Source organism: Erpetoichthys calabaricus, chromosome 18 (genome assembly GCF_900747795.2).
Source record: "Erpetoichthys calabaricus chromosome 18, fErpCal1.3, whole genome shotgun sequence".
Taxonomy (NCBI): Eukaryota; Metazoa; Chordata; class Cladistia; order Polypteriformes; family Polypteridae; genus Erpetoichthys; species Erpetoichthys calabaricus.
This window is the reverse complement of record NC_041411.2, coordinates 32,394,080-32,414,048: the sequence shown is the minus strand read 5'-3', so window position 1 is coordinate 32,414,048 and position 19,969 is coordinate 32,394,080. Positions and strand designations below refer to the sequence as shown.

The 19,969-nt window shown below is 36.1% G+C and overlaps 1 protein-coding gene across 1 annotated transcript in view; it reads left to right on the top strand.

Moving 5' to 3' along the window:
• nisch (nischarin) overlaps positions 1 to 19,969 on the top strand; it is a 76,068-nt gene that overhangs the window by 36,848 nt on the left and 19,251 nt on the right. Inside the window, 6 exon segments of the mRNA XM_028825381.2 lie at positions 3,970 to 4,155; positions 6,720 to 6,848; positions 8,624 to 8,737; positions 9,520 to 9,631; positions 17,824 to 17,939; positions 18,439 to 18,476. Of these exon segments, the coding sequence (XP_028681214.2) occupies positions 3,970 to 4,155; positions 6,720 to 6,848; positions 8,624 to 8,737; positions 9,520 to 9,631; positions 17,824 to 17,939; positions 18,439 to 18,476 (695 nt within the window).

Here is a 19,969-nt window from a genome sequence, read left to right as displayed (position 1 = left end):
TTGTATAGATACATGATTAATATTTCTGATTGAATTGAGCTTGGTGAGGCCATGAAGAATCATTTTTGGATGGCCTCAAAGAAGTTCCATAATGAATATGGATTGCTAGGCAGGACATTACTCACACTATTTACAGCAAGGGAAGTGAAACTGTGATCTCATCTAGGGATAATTTCAAGTGGTAGAAGGAGCACTTTGTGCAACTCCTAAGTCCAGTGGTTTTGTGCAACTCAGTGGCTTAGGTTATTTCAGTGATTCAAATGCTCTGCAATTGCAATACCTCAAGGGTCGATGAAATCTTTCTGGAAGTGCTGGACATTTTGTTTTTGGCTAATGAGTGTTTTTTTGATTTTTTTGGACCATTCCTTGTGACTGGCAGATTGGGCGAGGTTGCTCCTTTTTAAAAACGGCTACAAAAGAGTGTGTTCCAATAACCAAAGGGTTATGCTGCTCTCAAAGTCTTTGCTGATTTTCTGAAATAGAGATTGCGCTCAAGAGTTGAATTTCAGATCCAGAAGATTTTGTCCTGGCTATGGACGGACTTTTTGTCCTTGAACAGATGCTTGAGGGGTCATTAATATTTGCTGTTCCTGTGTACCTTTACATTGTGGACTTGAAAGAAGCTTCTAACCTGTATTGACTTGCATGTATAGGGTTGCTGATATTTGCCACATAGTCCTTCCAGCAAGAGGGTTGTTTACATACTTTGTGTGGGCACTGAAATATGCGAGGGGTGCATTTTGATTCCTCTTCTGTGATTCGTATATACAGAATATCAAGACACATCCAAGGTTTATCTTATTTGGAAAGGTAAGGGTTCCATCTCTGCTGTTTAATATTGTCCTCTTGGCCTAATCGGTCTGTAATTTCTGGTGCACCCTGAAACAGTTTCCAGCTTAGAATCTGCACTTCCAAATCTGAGATCTTGCCCCTCTTGTGGAAATGAGTGGATTATACTCTACTGCTCCAGGTGCCTCAAGTTTTTTTTCAGTAGGGAATGTAGGGGGTGATTGTGAAATTGTTCAATGAATTAGTGCATCGGCAGCAGTTTTATGGATGTTATACAAAACCATATTGGGGAAACAGGATCTAAGTCCAGAGCTTAAGCTGTCAATTTACTGGTCAGGCTACAGTACATCCACCTCCCTTCCTTATTGTTTTAAGATCTAGGTAGTGCCTGAAAGAATGAGATTATGAGTACTATATTCAAAATGAGGTTCCTGCACAGGTTTGCTCATCTCACTCTCTTTGGTATAGTTAGTAAATTAGAGGATTTTGAAGTAGAAATACCGCTAGCCAGATTTCTGTGGTTTACATATGTAGTATGAATACCCCAAGGCATTCACAAGAGGTGTTCCAGGTATGGTGCACTGCGAAGAAAACCAAGTGGCATAAGGCCAGGACATTCTGCAAGGATTATATCTTTTGACTGTTGTGTCTTAGGAGCATTTGAGAAGTCCCAGGGATGGGCTGGAGAAAGCTGTTGGGTCAACTATTCAAGACTTCAGTTCAGTCATTTTGATATATTACTACTATGAACTTCATCGGGAAAGAGGAATAAAAAAGTAATGACATGTAACCTACTCTGGAACTGTCTGTAATGTTCCCCTTTTCCATGTAATCTGACAGCACTCTCTGATTGTCCTCCCCAAGTTTGTCACGCATCTTTTAGTTTTTGCGTAACACAGCCTGCAATCTGAGACATTTGTTCCCTTTGTTTTGAACTTAACAACAATTTACTGCACCAGGTAGTGTGAGGTCTGCTGTGTTTAAAGGAGCATTTATATTCCAGTACTTTTACCACACTTATGTTGCGCAGCTGTTACCACGCATTCCTTCCCTACACTTTTATAAACTGGCATGAAATGCTTTGTTACTTGGTTCCAGTCCCTGGCCCATTGTTTGGAAGCCACTGGATTAGTGTGCGTCTATGAATACATTTTTGATCCCCTGAGTTGAAGAGGAGATGAGCCTCCACTTTTCATATGCTCAAGGCTTTTACCCTTATGAGAGAGCTATATTTATGGCCTTTCTATATTCCTGTTCTAACACTGAAAATAGCAAGATCTGTTCATTCGATATCTTTTAGTCAATCGAAACTGAGAAAGCAGAATATTTAACCAGATAGATATTTCTTGCCTCTAATGCAGATTTTTTTTTAACTACATGGCTTTACAATAGCCCTGTGTCATCCTATTGTACCAGCTTACCTTTCTGATATTTTATAAAACATTGAGCAGCTTGTTGACACCTTCCTGTTTTGTAACACACATGTGGAACACAGGGACCTCCAGTACTCCGATAAAAAGGAATTGAATGGGGTGAAGTCCACCAATATAATGATCAACCTGACTATCAATTCTGAACACAAAGGCACCAATTACCTAGGGATTAGCAATAGAGGCAGTCATGAATGGCATAGATGATGATCAGTTGATAGTGCATTTGTATTTCTCAAATAAAAGGTGATAAAAAAAAGTGCTGTACAATGTCTATATATGGTTGTAGTATTCCCTCATCCTCAACTTGCCTTCAATTTATAAGTGCTGGGAGTAAGGGCTGATTGTGTAAATGAAATCCTATAGTTTTGTTAGCAAGTGAGAAGAGCTGTCAGTATTTTCAGGCTGTGAAAGCATTTCCTTAAGTGCTTCATCTGAACAGGTATGTACTGTACCTATGTTACTGAACCTGTCAGCAGTTTCTGTGTGGTGTTTGGTTCGACACCCCCCCCCCCCCAAACCCCCCAATCTTCTAAGTATTTGATTGTGTTTGCACCATGCAACAGGAGATCATTAGAGACTCCCATGAATGCAAATTATAAGGAGCCGTTAATAATGCATATGTGTTTTAAATCATTTATTCCTGAGGTGTTTGTGTAAGTTTAGTTTATCTTTTAACCATCAGCATAAAGTGACTCCGTGAGAACCCTAACTACAAAGAGGACTATTTCATTTATGTTAGGTAGAATGCCCAAAGGGGACTGGGCGGTCTCGTGGCCTGGAACCCCTACAGATTTTATTTTTTTCTCCAGCCTTCTGGAGTTTTTTTTTGTTTTTTCTGTCCACCCTGGCCATCGGACCTTACTCCTTTTTATGTTAACTAAGGTTGTCTTATTTTAATTTCTTATTTGTCTTTTATTCTTCTTTTCTTCATTATGTAAAGCACTTTGAGCTACTTTTTGTATGAAAATGTGCTATATAAATAAATGTTGTTGTTGTTGTTGTTGTTTTACTTACTCAACAAGTTTAAGAACTCGCTTCACAGACCTGCACTGGCAATAAATATTGCACTGTTTTATGACCTTTCTGAAGTCTGATGATGTTTACTCTTCCATCCTGGCATTGTGTGTTGTTCATATTTATTTCATGAGTTTTTGTTTTGGGAAAAATAAAATGCTTTATCGATCCCCGAGAGGATATTTTCTTGTTAGATGACGTTTGGGGCTCAGAGCGCAGGATCACCCATTGTACAGTGCCCCTGGAGCAATTTTCTGGTTAAGGGCCTTACAGAGTAAGATCCCATATGGCACTAATGGGATTTCAACCGGCAGCCTTCCAGATACCAGCGGAGATCCTTAGTGATAGTCACCCTTCCGCCCCTCAATAGACAAGAATTACAACACTTGTGGCATATTTAGATATGTAGATTCAGAATAGTTTTAGCTATTTGTTACCTTGTTAGTGAAAATGCTTATTATAAAAAGTGCTGTATAAAAGTTTGACTTTTTGTAATACACTACCATCACTTTATTATAATAGTTATTTTCTTTATTCCACTTTTAGCATAATATGCACCAATCAGATTTTTCTTAAGTAAAGTGTAAAGTTAAACTTTTAAATTGCATATAAGTTATTCAAGCAAATGCCACAAGCTACTGTTTGATACTGTTTAATACTTGTGAAATGTATTTGAGGTGAATATATCTGAAGTATATGAGTGACTCTAACTTGTGTGCTTTTTTCACTACAGCATTTATACAACTTGATTCATTTGGACCTGTCCTATAACAAGCTCTCATTATTGGAATCCTTGCACACCAAACTTGGCAATATCAAAACACTCAATCTTTCAGGCAACCTTTTAGAAAGCTTGTCTGGTCTAAATAAACTTTACTCTCTTGTTAACTTGGATTTAACGCACAATAAACTGGCACAGGTAAGCCATCTTTCCTTATGAAATGAACAAAATTAATTAATATGTGGAAGGAGGATGTATCATAGTGATATAGTGGTTGGTGGCACTGCTATACAGCCACAGAATTTTAGGTTGAACTTCCAGGCAGAACATTGTGTGTATGTAGATTGTACCTTCTTGTGTCTTTACAATTTCCTTCTACATGCCATAAGCATAAAGTTCTAAATTAGCGGGATGTGAGTGAAGGTGAATGTGAGAGTATGGTAAAAGTGCCCAGCAATGAACTGGTATTTTTTGTAGGTATAAGTTGCTGCAATGATCTAATTCACATAGACTCTTCGACAATGCAAAAAAAAAAAACAAGTTTGGAGTTTGGACAATCGATTACCACGTTTACATATGTTTCAATAAATCCAGTTATTCACAGAAACCTGATTTCTAAAATGCAAGGTAAACCTTTATTCTGATTAAAGAAATCTGGTTATTAGCTTGATTAATAGATATGTTTCAATAAATCCAGTTATTCACAGAAACCTGATTTCTAAAATGCAATGTAAACCTTTATTCTGATTAAAGAATTCGGAGTTATTAGCTTGATTAATAGAGGGGCCTATTTCTTTGCCAATAATCAGATTATGTAGCCATGTAAACCCTTAACTGGGTTACTGTTAAGGATTTAGTAGTATGCGCATGTCTAAAAGCACTCTGTCAGCCTGTGTATATGTTTGCTTTGCACACACTTTCAGCATCTAGAAAAATGGTTTAAAAGAAATGTTTAGGTGTAACCGGCCACAAAATACATTTTAAGAGGCAAATGTTCATTTTTCATTTACCTGGCTGAACTCTGTCACAGTATTTCAGAAATTGCTTAATTTGTGTCTAATGAGCTGAATATACGGTGCTAAACTCAACAACACGATCTTGAGAACAGTAGGGTAACACGTAAAAGGTAACATACGTTAAGTAGTTTGATTACCTTTTTAAAGCAATGAGTCACCTAATGGAGTACTTATTTTATTGAAGTAAAAATATCTGCATTATTATTATTTTAGTAGCACTGGGTGTAACCTGACAAGCACACGTAGCAGGTCCTCACACGGCTCAATGTGGAAAGAATGTGCTACGTGCATTGTAGTAACAGAAACTTATAAATAGTGTGTCAATTTGGCTAAAAATGTTCTTGTGTTTTATAAATATGATCAGAGACAGTTTAAAATGCTGACAAAGGAGAATTCCAGAAGAATCCTTGCGCATGTAAACTCAAATTAATAAGAAATCAGGTTCCTGACTTAACTAGACTATTCATCTTAACCTGATTCTGTGAGTGCATGTGAATGCACAGAAAGAATTATAAAATGATCTAATGTTGCTATGTATTGCTTGCTATTTAATCACTAGGTGCATTGCTCATTTTTCTGAACTGCAAGACTTAACTTATGGCAGTATTGTTAGTTAACCCTATATAGAAATAATATGATAAAACTTGATGTTTATGTGTTTAAATCACAAGATTAAAAATAGTGCCTTAAACCCCTGATCTGGAAAAAATTGTTTTAAAGAAATGTTTAGGTGGCTGGAGTAAAGCCAAGCCATACCCTGTGGGGATGTGTTTTCCAAACTTGCCTTATAAATGATCATTGTTTTCATTTACATTTTTACTATACAGTAATCCCTCCTCCATCGCGGGGGTTGCGTTCCAGAACCACCCGCGAAATAAGAAAATCCGCGAAGTAGAAACCATATGTTTATATGGTTATTTTTGTATTGTCATGCTTGGGTCACAGATTTGCGCAGAAACACAGGAGGTTGTAGAGAGACAGGAACGTTATTCAAACACTGCAAACAAACATTTGTCTCTTTTTCAAAAGTTTAAACTGTGCTCCATGACAAGACAGAGATGACAGTTCTGTCTCACAATTAAAAGAATGCAAACATATCTTCCTCTTCAAAGGAAACAGAGAGGAAAGCAAACAAATCAATAGGGCTGTTTGGCTTTTAAGTATGCGAAGCACAGCCGGTACAAAGCTGTTGAAGGCGGCAGCTCACACCCCCTCCGTCAGGAGCAGGGAGAGAGAGAGAGAGACAGAGAAAAACAAAGTCAAAAATCAATACGTGCCCTTTGAGCTTTTAAGTATGCGAAGCACCGTGCAGCATATCGCTTCATGAAGCAGCTGCACACAGAAGGTAGCAATGTGAAGATAATCTTTCAGTATTTTTAGACGAGCGTCCGTATCGTGTAGGTGTGCGAACAGCCCCCCTGCTCACACCCCCTACGTCAGGATCAGAGAAAGTCAGCGCAAGAAAGAGAGAGAGAAAGTAAGTTGGGTAGCTTCTCAGCCATCTGCCAATAGCGTCCCTTGTATGAAATCAACTGGGCAAACCAACTGAGGAAGCATGTACCAGAAATTAAAAGACCCATTGTCTGCAGAAATCCACGAACCAGCAAAAAATCTGCGATATATATTTAAATATGCTTACATATAAAATCCGCGATAGAGTGAAGCCGCGAAAGGCGAAGCGCGATATAGCGAGGGATCACTGTACACAAAAATGTGGCAGATCTTTTTATTTTTTTTTTTTTTTAGTTGGAAGAAATTAAGAACATTGGCAGCTTACCTTGTTTAGAGAAGTTGTCTCTGTCTAGCAACCCTTTGAGTATCATTCCTGATTACAGAACCAAAGTGCTAGCACAGTTTTGGGACCGTGCATCAGAGGTAAGAGTTATTTAATCTGTGTTTCTTAAAGAAGTTTCTCAGTTTTAAACTGTGCTGCTGTTTTATGTTTATGGATTTATTCTTAAGTTCAATTACTACTTTCAGCCCTCAATGTGATGATTTCTCCATTTTCATTCTTCAGTTCTTTCGTGCTTTTCAAGTGTTTATGCAGGTGGTATCGGTTGAGAGCAGCTTATTTGTGAGTCTCACTTAAATGTAGTTCCTATGGCTTATGAAATGGAGAATCAGAATTTGAATGCTATCACACCTGCAGTTTTATCTCAAAAATTAACAAAAAATAAACTAACAAAGTTTATGGCACAGCAAAATTTAAATGAAGAATAAGCATAAAGTGTCAGTTTAGTAAAGCAGGATGAAGTAAAACCTGTCTGCTCAAATGACCCTTCCTTTTATAAGTTTAATTCCCTACCCATATGGCTCTGGGTCTTACCTACTTCCTAATACTGCACAATGGCACTCCCTTCTGTTTCTTACTTTTTTTGCAACTGTGTATTGGTTTACCATATTTTTTTTTCTTCCTACGCGGGTTTTGAGCAACCTTACAAACATCATTCAAGACTTGTTTTCTGGTAAGGCATCCTAATAACTTTTAGGATCATTTATATGTTCATGACATCTGGAAGGTTGCAGTGGCAATAGGCTTTCAGTCCAACCAGTTTTTTTTGCTGATATTAAATAATTATAACTGAATTTCTTCTTCAATCAGATGAATTGTCTGACCACTCTCAGAAGTTAACAATAGCATGAGTTTTGAAGTTCAGAAATAATGCATATTGCTATCATGGCTTTTAGTTTACTGGAGTAATTTCAGTACTATTTTGTTCTTAGTGGAATTCACTATTAAGTTAACTCTGTATCTTTTTAGTGTATGTTAATCAGTATGTAACACTTTTAAACAATATATTTAAAATTGGAATGAAAAAGGCTTAGGATTGCTGATTCTTTCCAGTTCTAATAACCTGTTGTTCATTAGACTGATAGTAATTCCTGACACAGCAGTATAATAATTCATTACAGTTTATGCTGTTTTGAGGAAGAAGAAGAATCATGAGATTTTCTAATTAGGTCACAAGTTGCATAAACCACAAGCTATTAGCTGTAAAGGCCCACCAGGATGAAAACTAGACATCCCTGGTCTTTGAAGTTTTGGAATCTCTGGGCCGAAGTTCTCTCTAGCGATCCCAAGATCTTGCTCTTCCGAACCCAGCTGGCTTTTAAGGTATAGCTTACCACTGGATTTGTGGCCAGCCTGACGGTTGTCAGGTTGTAGACTGTGATTTGTGTATTAATGAAGGAATAGTGACTGTGAAGTTCCACTTAAGAATTGCTCTTGAGTTACCAAAATATAGTTTATTTTGACGTACTTTTATTTTGCTGCGATTAATAATGTGTTTTAGTTTGTTACCTGTATATTTGGCACGTGTATGATATAAGAAAAATAAAGATATGTAAAATTTGATCCTGATAGCATGTGGAATCTTTGAGCACTACAAAAAAGTGCTAAGCAGTCCACTCCACAACCTCCACTGAATGTACACAAGAGTTGGATAATGATGTTCAGCCCTTGTTTGTATAATTTCAAGAACAACACTGATAATGGCCCTGTTACTGATGCTATTTTATGTTGGAAAATTGTATATCTAGTAGAAAAAGGTGTTTGTAAGCAGGATTTTCTTATGTTTTTGTGTAGTATGAGAATGTGAGAGTTTATCACACTTACAGAAGTTAAGGTTCAGTCTTTTACATGACACCAGGTTTGCTTGGATGGCATTGCTACAACAGAGAAAGAGCTTGACACAGTTGAAGTGCTGAAAGCCATTCAGAAAGCCAAAGAAGCTAAAGATCGAATGAACAATGCAGACAAGAAGGTATGACAAATGCTTTATAGTGCTTTACTGTAGAATTTAATTCAGTTAGGATAAGTAAACGAGTTAAAAAATCAAGTATTGAGTAGAAGATGGCTTTTCTTTTTTATTTGTCCTGTTTATTGGAAGAGCTGAAGTAAATATGGTTTGTTTTCTGCTTGAAATCCCATAAGCCTCACTTCGCTTTATCATTTTTACTATAGAAAGAATGTGTCTGTCCTCAAAGGCATTTTGTAGCATGATCACAATTCTAATACCTTAATTGAAATCGCCAGTATTCAGATTAAGTAGCATCTCATCTTTTATGTCCCCATACAACACAGTATGTATGCATGTACATTTTAACCCTTTGTGGCATAATCCAATACCTTGAATTTATTACCAGTTTTCCATATAGTTTATATAATAGCCCATTACACATCTTTGGAGAAAAAGGAGTACGAATCTGTTCTTATTGATTTGTTACATGATTCAACCTTCAGTGTCTTCATAATCTTATCTATCCTTTCGTGCAGTTCACATTTTAGTACATTATGTTAGATTTAATGCCTTTATTCCATCTTCTTTTGTACAAGTGTGCTTTTTTGTGTTTAACTTGCAGCTTGGCATAATTTCAGTCTAATCTCTTTCCATTTAAACCTAATTTTCCCTGTGCTGCATTCTCCTTACTCTGTAACTGCTCCAGAACTGTATTTAAGATGGGAGCCTTTTTTTTTTTTTTTGGTGGGTTGTCAAATAAAACCTGTGTATGCTTATGCTTTAACACGCCTGTGGTCTCTTGTTAGATCAGTGAGGACACCAGGCCTCCTCCTGCCAGTCTCAAAGCCAGCTGTTCCTCCTCTCTTCCTGCTCGGCCTTCCTCTCCTTCTCTGTCCCAACATGCCAGCTCCAGCCAAGGTAATCAAGTATGTATCGGGCTGCTGGGTCTGGACTGTGCTTGGGTTTGCTCCTCTACACTGTGCTGGGAAAACTAGGGAATTTGTGTTTTTATTTACTTAACACTAGAATCCCTGAAGCTTACGATTTTTATTGTTGTTCCTGACATATGGCAAAAATCTTGTAGCTTTTTCTCATTGTGCTATTAGCCCGCCTTTATTTTGAAAATGAGTGGTATAACAGAACACAGCCTGCTACACCCCCCACCCCTCATTCAGTCAGATGAAGGCCTCGCCATGCTGCAATCCTCACAGCTGAAGTCTGTGTTGAAGTGTTTATCGTTTGTAAGGAATTATACAGGTAATGAAATACTGTGATTTGAAATACATACATTTCTTGTGCGTTCCGTGTCTACCACGATCTGTGTAAATATAAAATGACAGGGGAAATGCAAGGCAAGAAATGCTGAACGCACAGCTTTTCTTATGTTATAGTAATAACAACATAATTTTGACATGAAGTGTAGGATATGTGAAGACTGAAGCACAAATATCCAAGAAACTCTTTCACAAAAGGTGTAATAGAATATAACCGAATGACAAAGAAATTGCTCAATTGACATGTTAAGGAAACCCAGCTATCAGTCAGTACAAAGTAAAAGTATTTTGTATACGTATGTGTTTGCGCATTTCATTTTCAGCCAGTTGTCACAGTGGTAAAGCTGTTCTGTCACGGATCTGCACAGATGGCACATTGGATAAGCTAGTGTTTAGCAATGATGAGATATTAGGTTAGAGTCGCATGCCATCTCTGCATTTAGCGCTTTGAGCAGTGAGCTGCTCTTATTATTATTATTATTATTACATACATTTAATGTGAGTCTGTAAAATCCTGTGTAAATTTAGGGTACTTGTAAAAGATGTTACTTTTCCTCGCACACAGACATTCATATCAACATGTCATTTGAATGAGTTTTTTATTCAGTTTTAATTTGAACAATTATTTTTTAATACATTTTTATTCTTGGATTCTTGAATTAAACTGAATTTGAAAGATTTTTTTAAATTCAGTTTTATTCTTGGATTGTTGAATTAAAAAAAAAAAAAGTCATTCAAATGACATGTTGATATGAATGTGTGCAAGAAAAAGTAGCATCCACCATAGACATGTGTGTTTGCTCAACAAGGCACCAAGAAGAAATGATTGAGCTGCATTTGTGTGTCTGCTTTTATCCCTTCAGTGCTAAGTACCATAGATTTTCACCGTCTGTTGCAGACTCAAATCAAATGTATGTTTTTATTATATAATAGTAACAATAATCGCAGCTCACTACTCAAAACGGAAATTGCTAGGAGGACCTGGGATCGAACCCGCAACCTTTTAATTATGAGAGAGCAGTCCTTACCTCTGCAACAGCCAAGCAGACGTATCTATTTCATATTGATTAATAGTTGGGCTTCAGTTTTTACACATTGCCAGTAACATGTAAATTGAATAATTTCTTTTCCTTCGGTTATATACTTGAATAAAAGCACACTTGTTTTGTTATACCTTTTGTGAAAGTGTTTATTTGATATTTGGACTTAAGTCTTTACACATTATATGTTTCATGTCAGCATTTTGTCATTATTACTATAACATGAAAAAGTTTCTGTTTCTGTTATGTGTTCTACATTTCTTGCCTCACATTCCCTGTCATCCTACATTTACACAGATTGTTGTAGATACAGAACACACATGAAATGTATGTATTCCAAATAACAATAAATTATTTATCCTATACAATTCTAGACACCAATCTCCCAGATAAATAGACTTAAGCTCTAAGTATTTGTGTCTGACTTGACTTCAGCTGCCTTGATGGGGGATGAGTGAGAAGGCTGCTTTTGCTAATTGATACATGTTGTAAAACAAAGATTTTGATGACAAGTTGTGAGGGAATTAAAGGGATTCTAGTGTTAAAGCACTTTGGTATTAAATAAAGTTCTGAATGAAGATTGCCATATTTAGAATCTAGTTGACATCCCGCAAGCAAACATACTGTTGAACTCCTCCACAGGGTGAATGATTTGTGCAGAGATTTTATCAAGCACAGTATATGCATGACTTCTCAGGTAGTCAGAGATTAGGGAGCTTTCTCATTTTCTCATCACATGGTTGGCTTTTTATATTTTTTTTTCTTTGTTTTTTGTTATATAGCACACTCCATTTGTAATTTAAGGGCACTGTATGTTTACATTTAGTAAATTCATGAGATATATCCATGTATTCACATAGATGTTCCTTAATTTGCATTTTAACTTTTCAGTATTATTAGTATAAAATATAGTAATGCTTACCTGTATTAATCAAAGTTTAGCTAGCAAGGAGGAAAGAAAAATAAAATTTCAATCTACAGTAGATTTCAGAGACCATAATGGGACTGAATGCCCATAGAAAAATGTCATCTCCTACAATAGTTTTGTTTTACATAGAATTCTTAAGTAAGAAGGCATGTTGAAATTGCTGTGTTTGTTATAGCATATGGGTATTGAAATATTCAACAAGGTAAAAGTGGCAGAGCCTTTTAATGTGTTATTTTCCAAACTCCATTTCTTATATTAGTAAATTATCAGATAATTATCCCTGCAACTGTGGCTCAATTATTTCACTATGCTTTTGCAGTGTATGTGACAATAAAGATCTCTGATCTAGTCTAGCAGTTTAAATGTCTACAGATAAATATCAGATGGCATGTAAATTTAATTATAAGCCAATTTACCGATTCAATGAATGAGTTTTATTATATGGCTGCTGTAGTTGCACAGCACTACACACTTAAGCGATTTAAATGTGTGGAAAAGCTGTCCAGCGCTAAACTGTATTTGCAGTCAGACCCCCTTCAGAATTTTTTGCAAACCAGAAACGTCACCCTAAACCTTTAGTTGTCACCTCCTGTGCCAGTAATTCTCCATAGACAACAAGCTCTACACAGCACTACATGTAAGGGCAGAGACAACAAAAGGTAAGACCAGAGAAAAACAGACAAAGTACTATACAGTGTGGCAGATAAATCAACAAAAGCATGTAATGAAAAATTAATTTGATGACAAATGTGTCAAACTAACGTGTCAGTCTTTCATCTTGAATAGTCACTATGGAGAAAAGTACAATGAATTTAGTGCACACTTAACAAAAATGGTAAAAAGATTACACTGCATGTTATTAATGTTAAGCTATGCACCTCGTAAAAACATGCCCACTGCTTTTGAAATGGTTGAAGATACTTTCCTTACAGAACTAGAAATGTCCAAACAGGAACGCTATCACAAAACATTCAAATTTTTGCATACAGAAGGAATCAGGAAATTTGATATTGGTGTATTTGTTGTAAAGGTAGTGTCTATGTTTAAGGATTTCTTTATGAACTGACCTGCGCTCTGACCTTCAGATGTCACTTCAAAAGAATTTATCAATGTACCAAATACCAAAAAAAGTGTGTAATAAGAGAGTCTACCCTATTAAGAATCCCAGGATTGATGTATGGTTCAACCTGTGAGACACGCACAAATTTGAAGTTCAAAATTATTATTTTTTTAAAAACATAATCTATATAAAGATTACTATATCCTTCTTAACAGTGTGCACTTGTTCAAAAGCTCCCTATTTTTAGAGGTCAATAAATTGTCAAAAAAGCAGTGTATAAAATTAAGAGTAATGAACAGTACATTAATGAAACCAACACTGTTCTATAGACAATATACAGGTAAAATTCCGTTACAATGAACTGCCAGGGACTTAAAAACAATATTTCTTTGTAATGAAAATTTTGTTGTAATGAGATTCTATATTTGTCACTATAGTGCTTTCTTTCACTTGCGTCCAGGTGTTTGCAATCATTTCAATAGCTTCTTTCGCATTAATGTTAATTTCCTCCTGTCTACAAGTTATGCTGATGAGAATTTTTCTCAGCATTTCCTTGCGATGATACACTTTCAGGGTGCGAGTGATGCCCAAATCCAATGCCTGAAGCACTACTGTGCAATTGGGTTGGAGGAATTGGATGTGAACATTATCAAAATGTGGAAGAATGTTGTGGGCAGCACAGTTATCAATCAGAAGCCAAATCATACTTTTCTTCTTCTTCATATTGTGGGGTTACTGAACTCTTTCGGGATCCCCACCACCCAACGGGAATGACCCGCTGAAGTGCGTCCCGAAGCACGATTGCCACATCTGTGGAAAATTGTTTGTTCGTTGCCAGGGCAGGGCAACAGCAGGCTCACAGCGCTTCAGTGAAGCAACACAGAAGCGAATCCTAAAAGATCGGGGTCGCGCTATAAGTCCCTGTCTTGCACCCCAAAATACAAGGCTTAGTCTCAGTCTTTTAGCAAAACCAGCTTTATTCAGCTTGAAACAGGAACAGCACGGTTATCTATTGTAGCAGGGTCTGCCACTCTCCTATACACAGACACAGCAGTCAGGCAGGGTCGTGGCCAGGTTAGTGACCAAGTAATCCTCTTCCCTGCATTTACAATGTTCCTTGCATCACCCATCGAGATCTTTTCTGTTTGCTTCAGTACTGAGCCGCATCAGAACTGTGAGCCTGCCGTTGCTCCGGCAATGGATAAATAGTCTTCCACAGACGCAGAGATCGCACTTCGGGACACTCTTTGGCATGTCGTCTAGTTGGGGGAGGTCCCAAGAGAGTTTAGAAACTCACATTATCTTGAATGAGTGCCGCATTAATAGGAAGGTTTCTTGAACGAGCATCACTGAACCACATAAAAACTGCTTTTTTGACGTCTTGAAATACAGCAGTTCACATACGTTTGCAACCTGAGATTTTTCTTCTTCTTTTTTTTTTTTTTTTTTTTTTGTATTCCAAATTCACTGGCAACATCTTTTTTTTAATTTTTGCCGCAATGGAGAGCAGCAAAAATGTAATTTTTTTTTTTTTTTTCTAATATGAACTGTTATCGTTTTTTCATGTCTGCCATTTTTATAGGAGGGTGACAATGAGTTAAATTCCAATGGATGTTTTTCAAATGTTGGCGAGCAATAAGCAAAAGGTATCACTGAAAACGACCGAAAACAAAAACAACAAAAAAAAAAATTACGAGGAAAGTTCAAAGAAAGAAAAAAAATTTACAGTGTTTCTGTTTGGGGGATCGTTGTGCACAACTGAGCTGCAACCACAAAACTAACTGCTCTGTGGCTGAGTCATTCAGGCATTTCAAGGTCTTTTCGGCACTTCGTTGTAATATCTGCTGAATTAATTTTGTAGAAACGAGATTTCTATAGACTCGTGTCATATGGGGAAACGATCGGGACCATAAAAATACTTTGTTGTAATGAAAATTTCGTTGTAAAGATATTCGTTGTAGCGGAATTTTACCTTTATTATTGAAAAGCCTTTGACATTACCCCAAATTCACAAGTCAGTAAAATGCAAGAAGTGTATGTAAAGTAGTGCACCCTTCTGTAAATACTACTGTAGTCAACAACAACACTCTCAAGAGTTCTGCTGGACATCTCACATAATAGGAAAGGAAACTACATGAGGTAATGTTTAAGAGCAAAGGACCAAGTATAGAAAGTGGGTGAGCACACTTCTTTAAGTCTTTTTATCAAGAAAAAAAAATAATCCGAATAATAGTTGTTTTTGTTGTTGTTGTTGTTATTGTGCTACACATACATCATATTTTGTATATTTTTTCCTGAATAGCCCTCAGTAGAGAATTTAATTTATTGATAGTTGAACAGTATGTGTGTGAAACTGGTTGAAGATTAAACAACATTTTCTGAGAAGTGTCAAGTTCTGAGATCCTTTAGTAAAGTTTACTGTCAGCTCTCAAAGAAAGACCACACTGTTAATACAAACATATAACACACTATACAGAGCACCTGTAACCTCAGAGTACAGGCTCCAGGAGCAAAAAGCATTGGAAGCAGTTGCGCATGCTCATAAATGTCAGGCTTGACTGCTTTTGGAAAGGAGCCTGCATGAAGTCAAAAGGAGAAGTGACATGCAAAGATACATAATTACCAAGAAATAGAAAAAAACTATTACACATTAAAGCTCCTGTGCTAACTGAAAAGAGACACTAAATTTCACAGGACATCTGATACCTTCAGAGCTCAACCTAACCTCCTTTTTATCGATCTGTTTATGCACACAGAGAATTCCATTTTTGTGAAGGGCTGTGCTTTTAATTGCTATTTTTGGTTAAGGGCTGCAATTTTACCTGCTTCTCTTAAGCAATTGTTCACGAGTCATAAGCGTTTCATTCTTTGCTGATTTAAAATATGACGAATAGATTCACTATGAAAAACAACTTATAATACAACCATCTATATGTACTGTAGAACCCAGAATATTTAAGATACATTAATTAAGAATCTTAATTTTTGGCTAATTTGACAGCTATACAACACATTTGTTTGTTTTGTATTGAAACTCAAAAGATAATTTTGAAGAGACAGAACTGAAGAGACAGTCCTGTGGTATAAAGTCCAGTGCCTTAGTCACTACATGTTATTTGGGTATAAAACCTAAAATTAATAATTAACTTAGAGGTTTTGAGCTAAACAATAAGTAGAACAAAGAAGAAACCTCTGTTTTAAAACATTAAAGACAAAACAATTGTACAAATTTGTAAATATCAAGTTGATTATCAAAAATCTGACTGGCTTAATAATTAATTTTTCTTTAATAACAAGTCGTATTGTTGTAATGCCTGGCCAGTTTTAAATCTACAGTATAGTCAAGTGTATTATCTTTCATGACAAGTTATAAAAGCACATAATGTTTTTAGGGTACACCTTTGATCCTGATCTTGGTAAACATATTAGAAATTGGATGAATAGATATTTTAGGGATGATTATGTGTAATGGAGGAGTCAAATGTCATTTGGCCATTACTTTACCTTGTGAAGTGCTTGCAAAATTGCTTGAACATTATAGTTAGATATATCAGGAGTTTCTTTCTGCACAGTGTTTTAATAGCTCAATTTTCTGACAGAAACACTGCCATAGCATACATTGTTTTCTTTTGTATTTCTTCTTTTCTATTACATCAGTTTGTATGCATAGAGAATCTGAAGTTGGTCTCTGTATGTAACATAAATCACCTTTCAAGTGCTCATTTTGGACGGTGGAGAGAGAATCATGCCAGCTGGGTCCTCTAATTAGAAGGGGGAATTCAGCCAAGCTGCCATGGAGCATTTTTCCATTGGAAAAGACAAAGGCTTTCCATTTCACTGATGACAATCTAATAATAATAGCTATCTAACCAAACAAAATTTGTATAGCCTGTTCTTGAGAGTGAAATGGCCTAGATGAGATATTGAGTCTGAATTTTCAGACTATAATACACTCCTGTGTCATTTTATACTTTTTCTTTCTTTCAATATGAAACCCAAAATGAACCTAAACGCTCAACTGTAGCTATGCTAGCATTCCTCATTGCCATCAGTCCTTTCACACAAATATACATAATATAAATTGCTCTCAGGTTATTTCTACTCCTGAATAAGAGAAGAAATCCTTAAATGTAGCATGTATAGAATTTTTGGAAGCAATGCTTTTTTTTTGATATTCAGGCTTTGCAAATTATAGGATTATGGTTTTATGGTATTCATGAGTTAAATATTTATATATAACCATAAAATGCAAAGTACATTGATGGTATATTGCCACAGAAAATGTTGCAGTGTTTTGATAGACAATATTGTACTGTTTTTGTCCCCATCTATACTAATTAGTGCACTTGTGTAGTCAGATTTAATAGAAATAAATTGGTTTTATTAAATCTTAGTATAAATCTTACTATAGTTGCATATTGGCATTTCAAATACTGAAATACCCTCCTAACTTTGAATTCCGTTTATTTGTCTAGTATGGTGATCGTGTTTAGTACAAAGTAATCCCTGGAGCATTGCTGAGTTCTGTTTCCTTGAATCAGAAAAAATTATTACACAGGGGAATGCTGAAATTTAAGCCAATTTTATAAATATTGTACCCTGCCATATTTGAAGCAAACATCTATACAAGTAATCGCTTTAGCATTGTTTGAGATTTAAAATGATTCATTTATTGTCATATTTGTTTCAACAACAGGTGGCAGCAGAGCTTTGCAAACCATTTAAACCAAAATCAGAAAATAGACTGCCACTGGAGCAGTTTAAATAATGCTGGTCTATTTCCTTGATTTCCTTGTCTTTGCTTTCAGAAGTAACATATAGAAATGCAGCTCAGCCCCGCATTGACAAATCGACTCCTATGGATTCAACAATTACCCAGAGATGCTCCAATATTGTAGCAGCTTCCTGTGAAGATACACAGCAGGTAGCATGCCATTTTCCTGCAAATTGTCTTGTTTGTTTAAATAAATTCAAACAGTAATTACAGTTGGAAGAAATCAAGAAAAAGATCTAAAAGAAATGATTTAGTTACATATCCCAACTCTCTCCTCATTATCAAGACCTTGCTATGTTTTTTCTATTAAATGACAGTGATTTAAATTTCTGAATAATGTGGTTTCAGCTAATACTTCATACTCTCCACATCAGATACTGAGAGCATGGTGAAGAGTGTTATTTATTTATTTTTTTATTTCTTAAAATATTAATGCATTGGTGAGATCCTAAGCAGCTGAACCCAATTTTGGTAGATGTACTATTTTTGAATTTTCCCCTGTCTCTGTACATTTATAATTAAAATAGTAAACTGTTGGAGAAGTGCATACCATTTTCAATTGTAAAACTTTTTCTTAGATGAAAACATATTTTCTTGCTAGAAAACGTCTTAATCTTCTTTTTGTCCATTTTTTTTCTTTCTTATATAGATTATAAATTCATCCAGTTTGATCTCTCAGAACAAGAGGTATGTTCACAAATGTGGTTATACTTACATCCAGAAGAATCCCATCTGAAATTTCCAGCAGGAGAAGTGCTACTTACATGTTAATGATAATATAATCTGAATTGTTTAGCCTGTTTCAGGTATAGCCATTGCTATCATAATAAGACACTTTATTATCGTTTGCTTCCTTATTTTTCATTATATATACCGTAAAGGCCTATCAAGCTTAGATAAACCAGTATTTCTTTTTGACTGTCTAGTGTGAAATCTTATTTGTAATGCATCACAATCTTATTTGCATGTGTCAGCAACTTGCATCATTATGTTATCTAAATTGTTGGTCCTATCCCGTAGCCCTACTCATAATGAGCTATTATTTCACTTAGTTGATATCTGGAGTGATCCAAGAAAATGCTGTTACACAAGTGATCAGTGGTGTGCATGACTTACTCTAAGGCACTGTTTCCCAGCCTTAGTGGTGTCACAGCCCACTGTGGAATTGTGAATTGCATGCATTCGCCAATGTGGGGGGTGAAGGCTGGTGGAGTCCATACAATAAGCCCCTAGCATTAGATGAATCAAGAGTGATGAACAAACCTTTTCCTCCTTGGCGAATCAAGCACCATCAACACAGCGTTGGGTTGGGGAAGTCTTCCTAGACTAGCCTGCAAGTGGAATTGTCAGAGCAATGGGAGGTTAATGGGATGGAATTGATTTATTTGTGCGGGTTTTGTCACGGCCCACCTGCAGTGCTGCCATAGCCCACAGTATGGGAAATGCTGCTCTAAAGGGTTTTAAGTGATCTTGCCATGATATGCACTTACCCAAAACCATGTCCTTCTCTAAGTCATTAATTAAGGCTGCCTAATATTATACTTAAAGTGATATTATGACATGTAATTGTGTAGTTTTCTGGCAAAATCCATCAGGGTAAAGCACCATTGTACTTAATAAAGCACTTTTTATTTTGATAACAACTATAATAAACATACCTTTCTTATAAATGGTATGTTCCAAACCCAGTTTAAGTTCTCCTAGGTAAATGAACCTAATCTGTCCTCATTGGATCAAGGTGTCATTGTGGAGCAGTTTTTTGTCTTGCTGTTTCACTGCTCCATGAGACTGGCTGTGAATGAAACTTAGCCTGGCTATTGTTCGAGTCGAGTTTGTATATTCACTAATTGTCTGCAAAGTGTTTCTTTTTTCTCTCAAAACCTGCAGATTGCAGGTTAGGTTAATTTACCGGTCTATGTAAGCCTTAACTGAGTAAATGTTTATACCACAATATCCTTTGTTATAAATGTTGGCCTAATCTAGGAGTTTGTAATGTACACAAGTAAAAAAAAAAAAAAAAGCTTATGAATATTTTAATTATAACACATTTTTAATAACTTTGCATACATGTTGTACTCCTTTCTTGCTGAAGTTATTTGTTACAATATGTTCATATAGGCAAACACATTGAAAGTGTCTTCATTTTAAGATGTGAAAACTGTTAAAGGATATGTAGACTT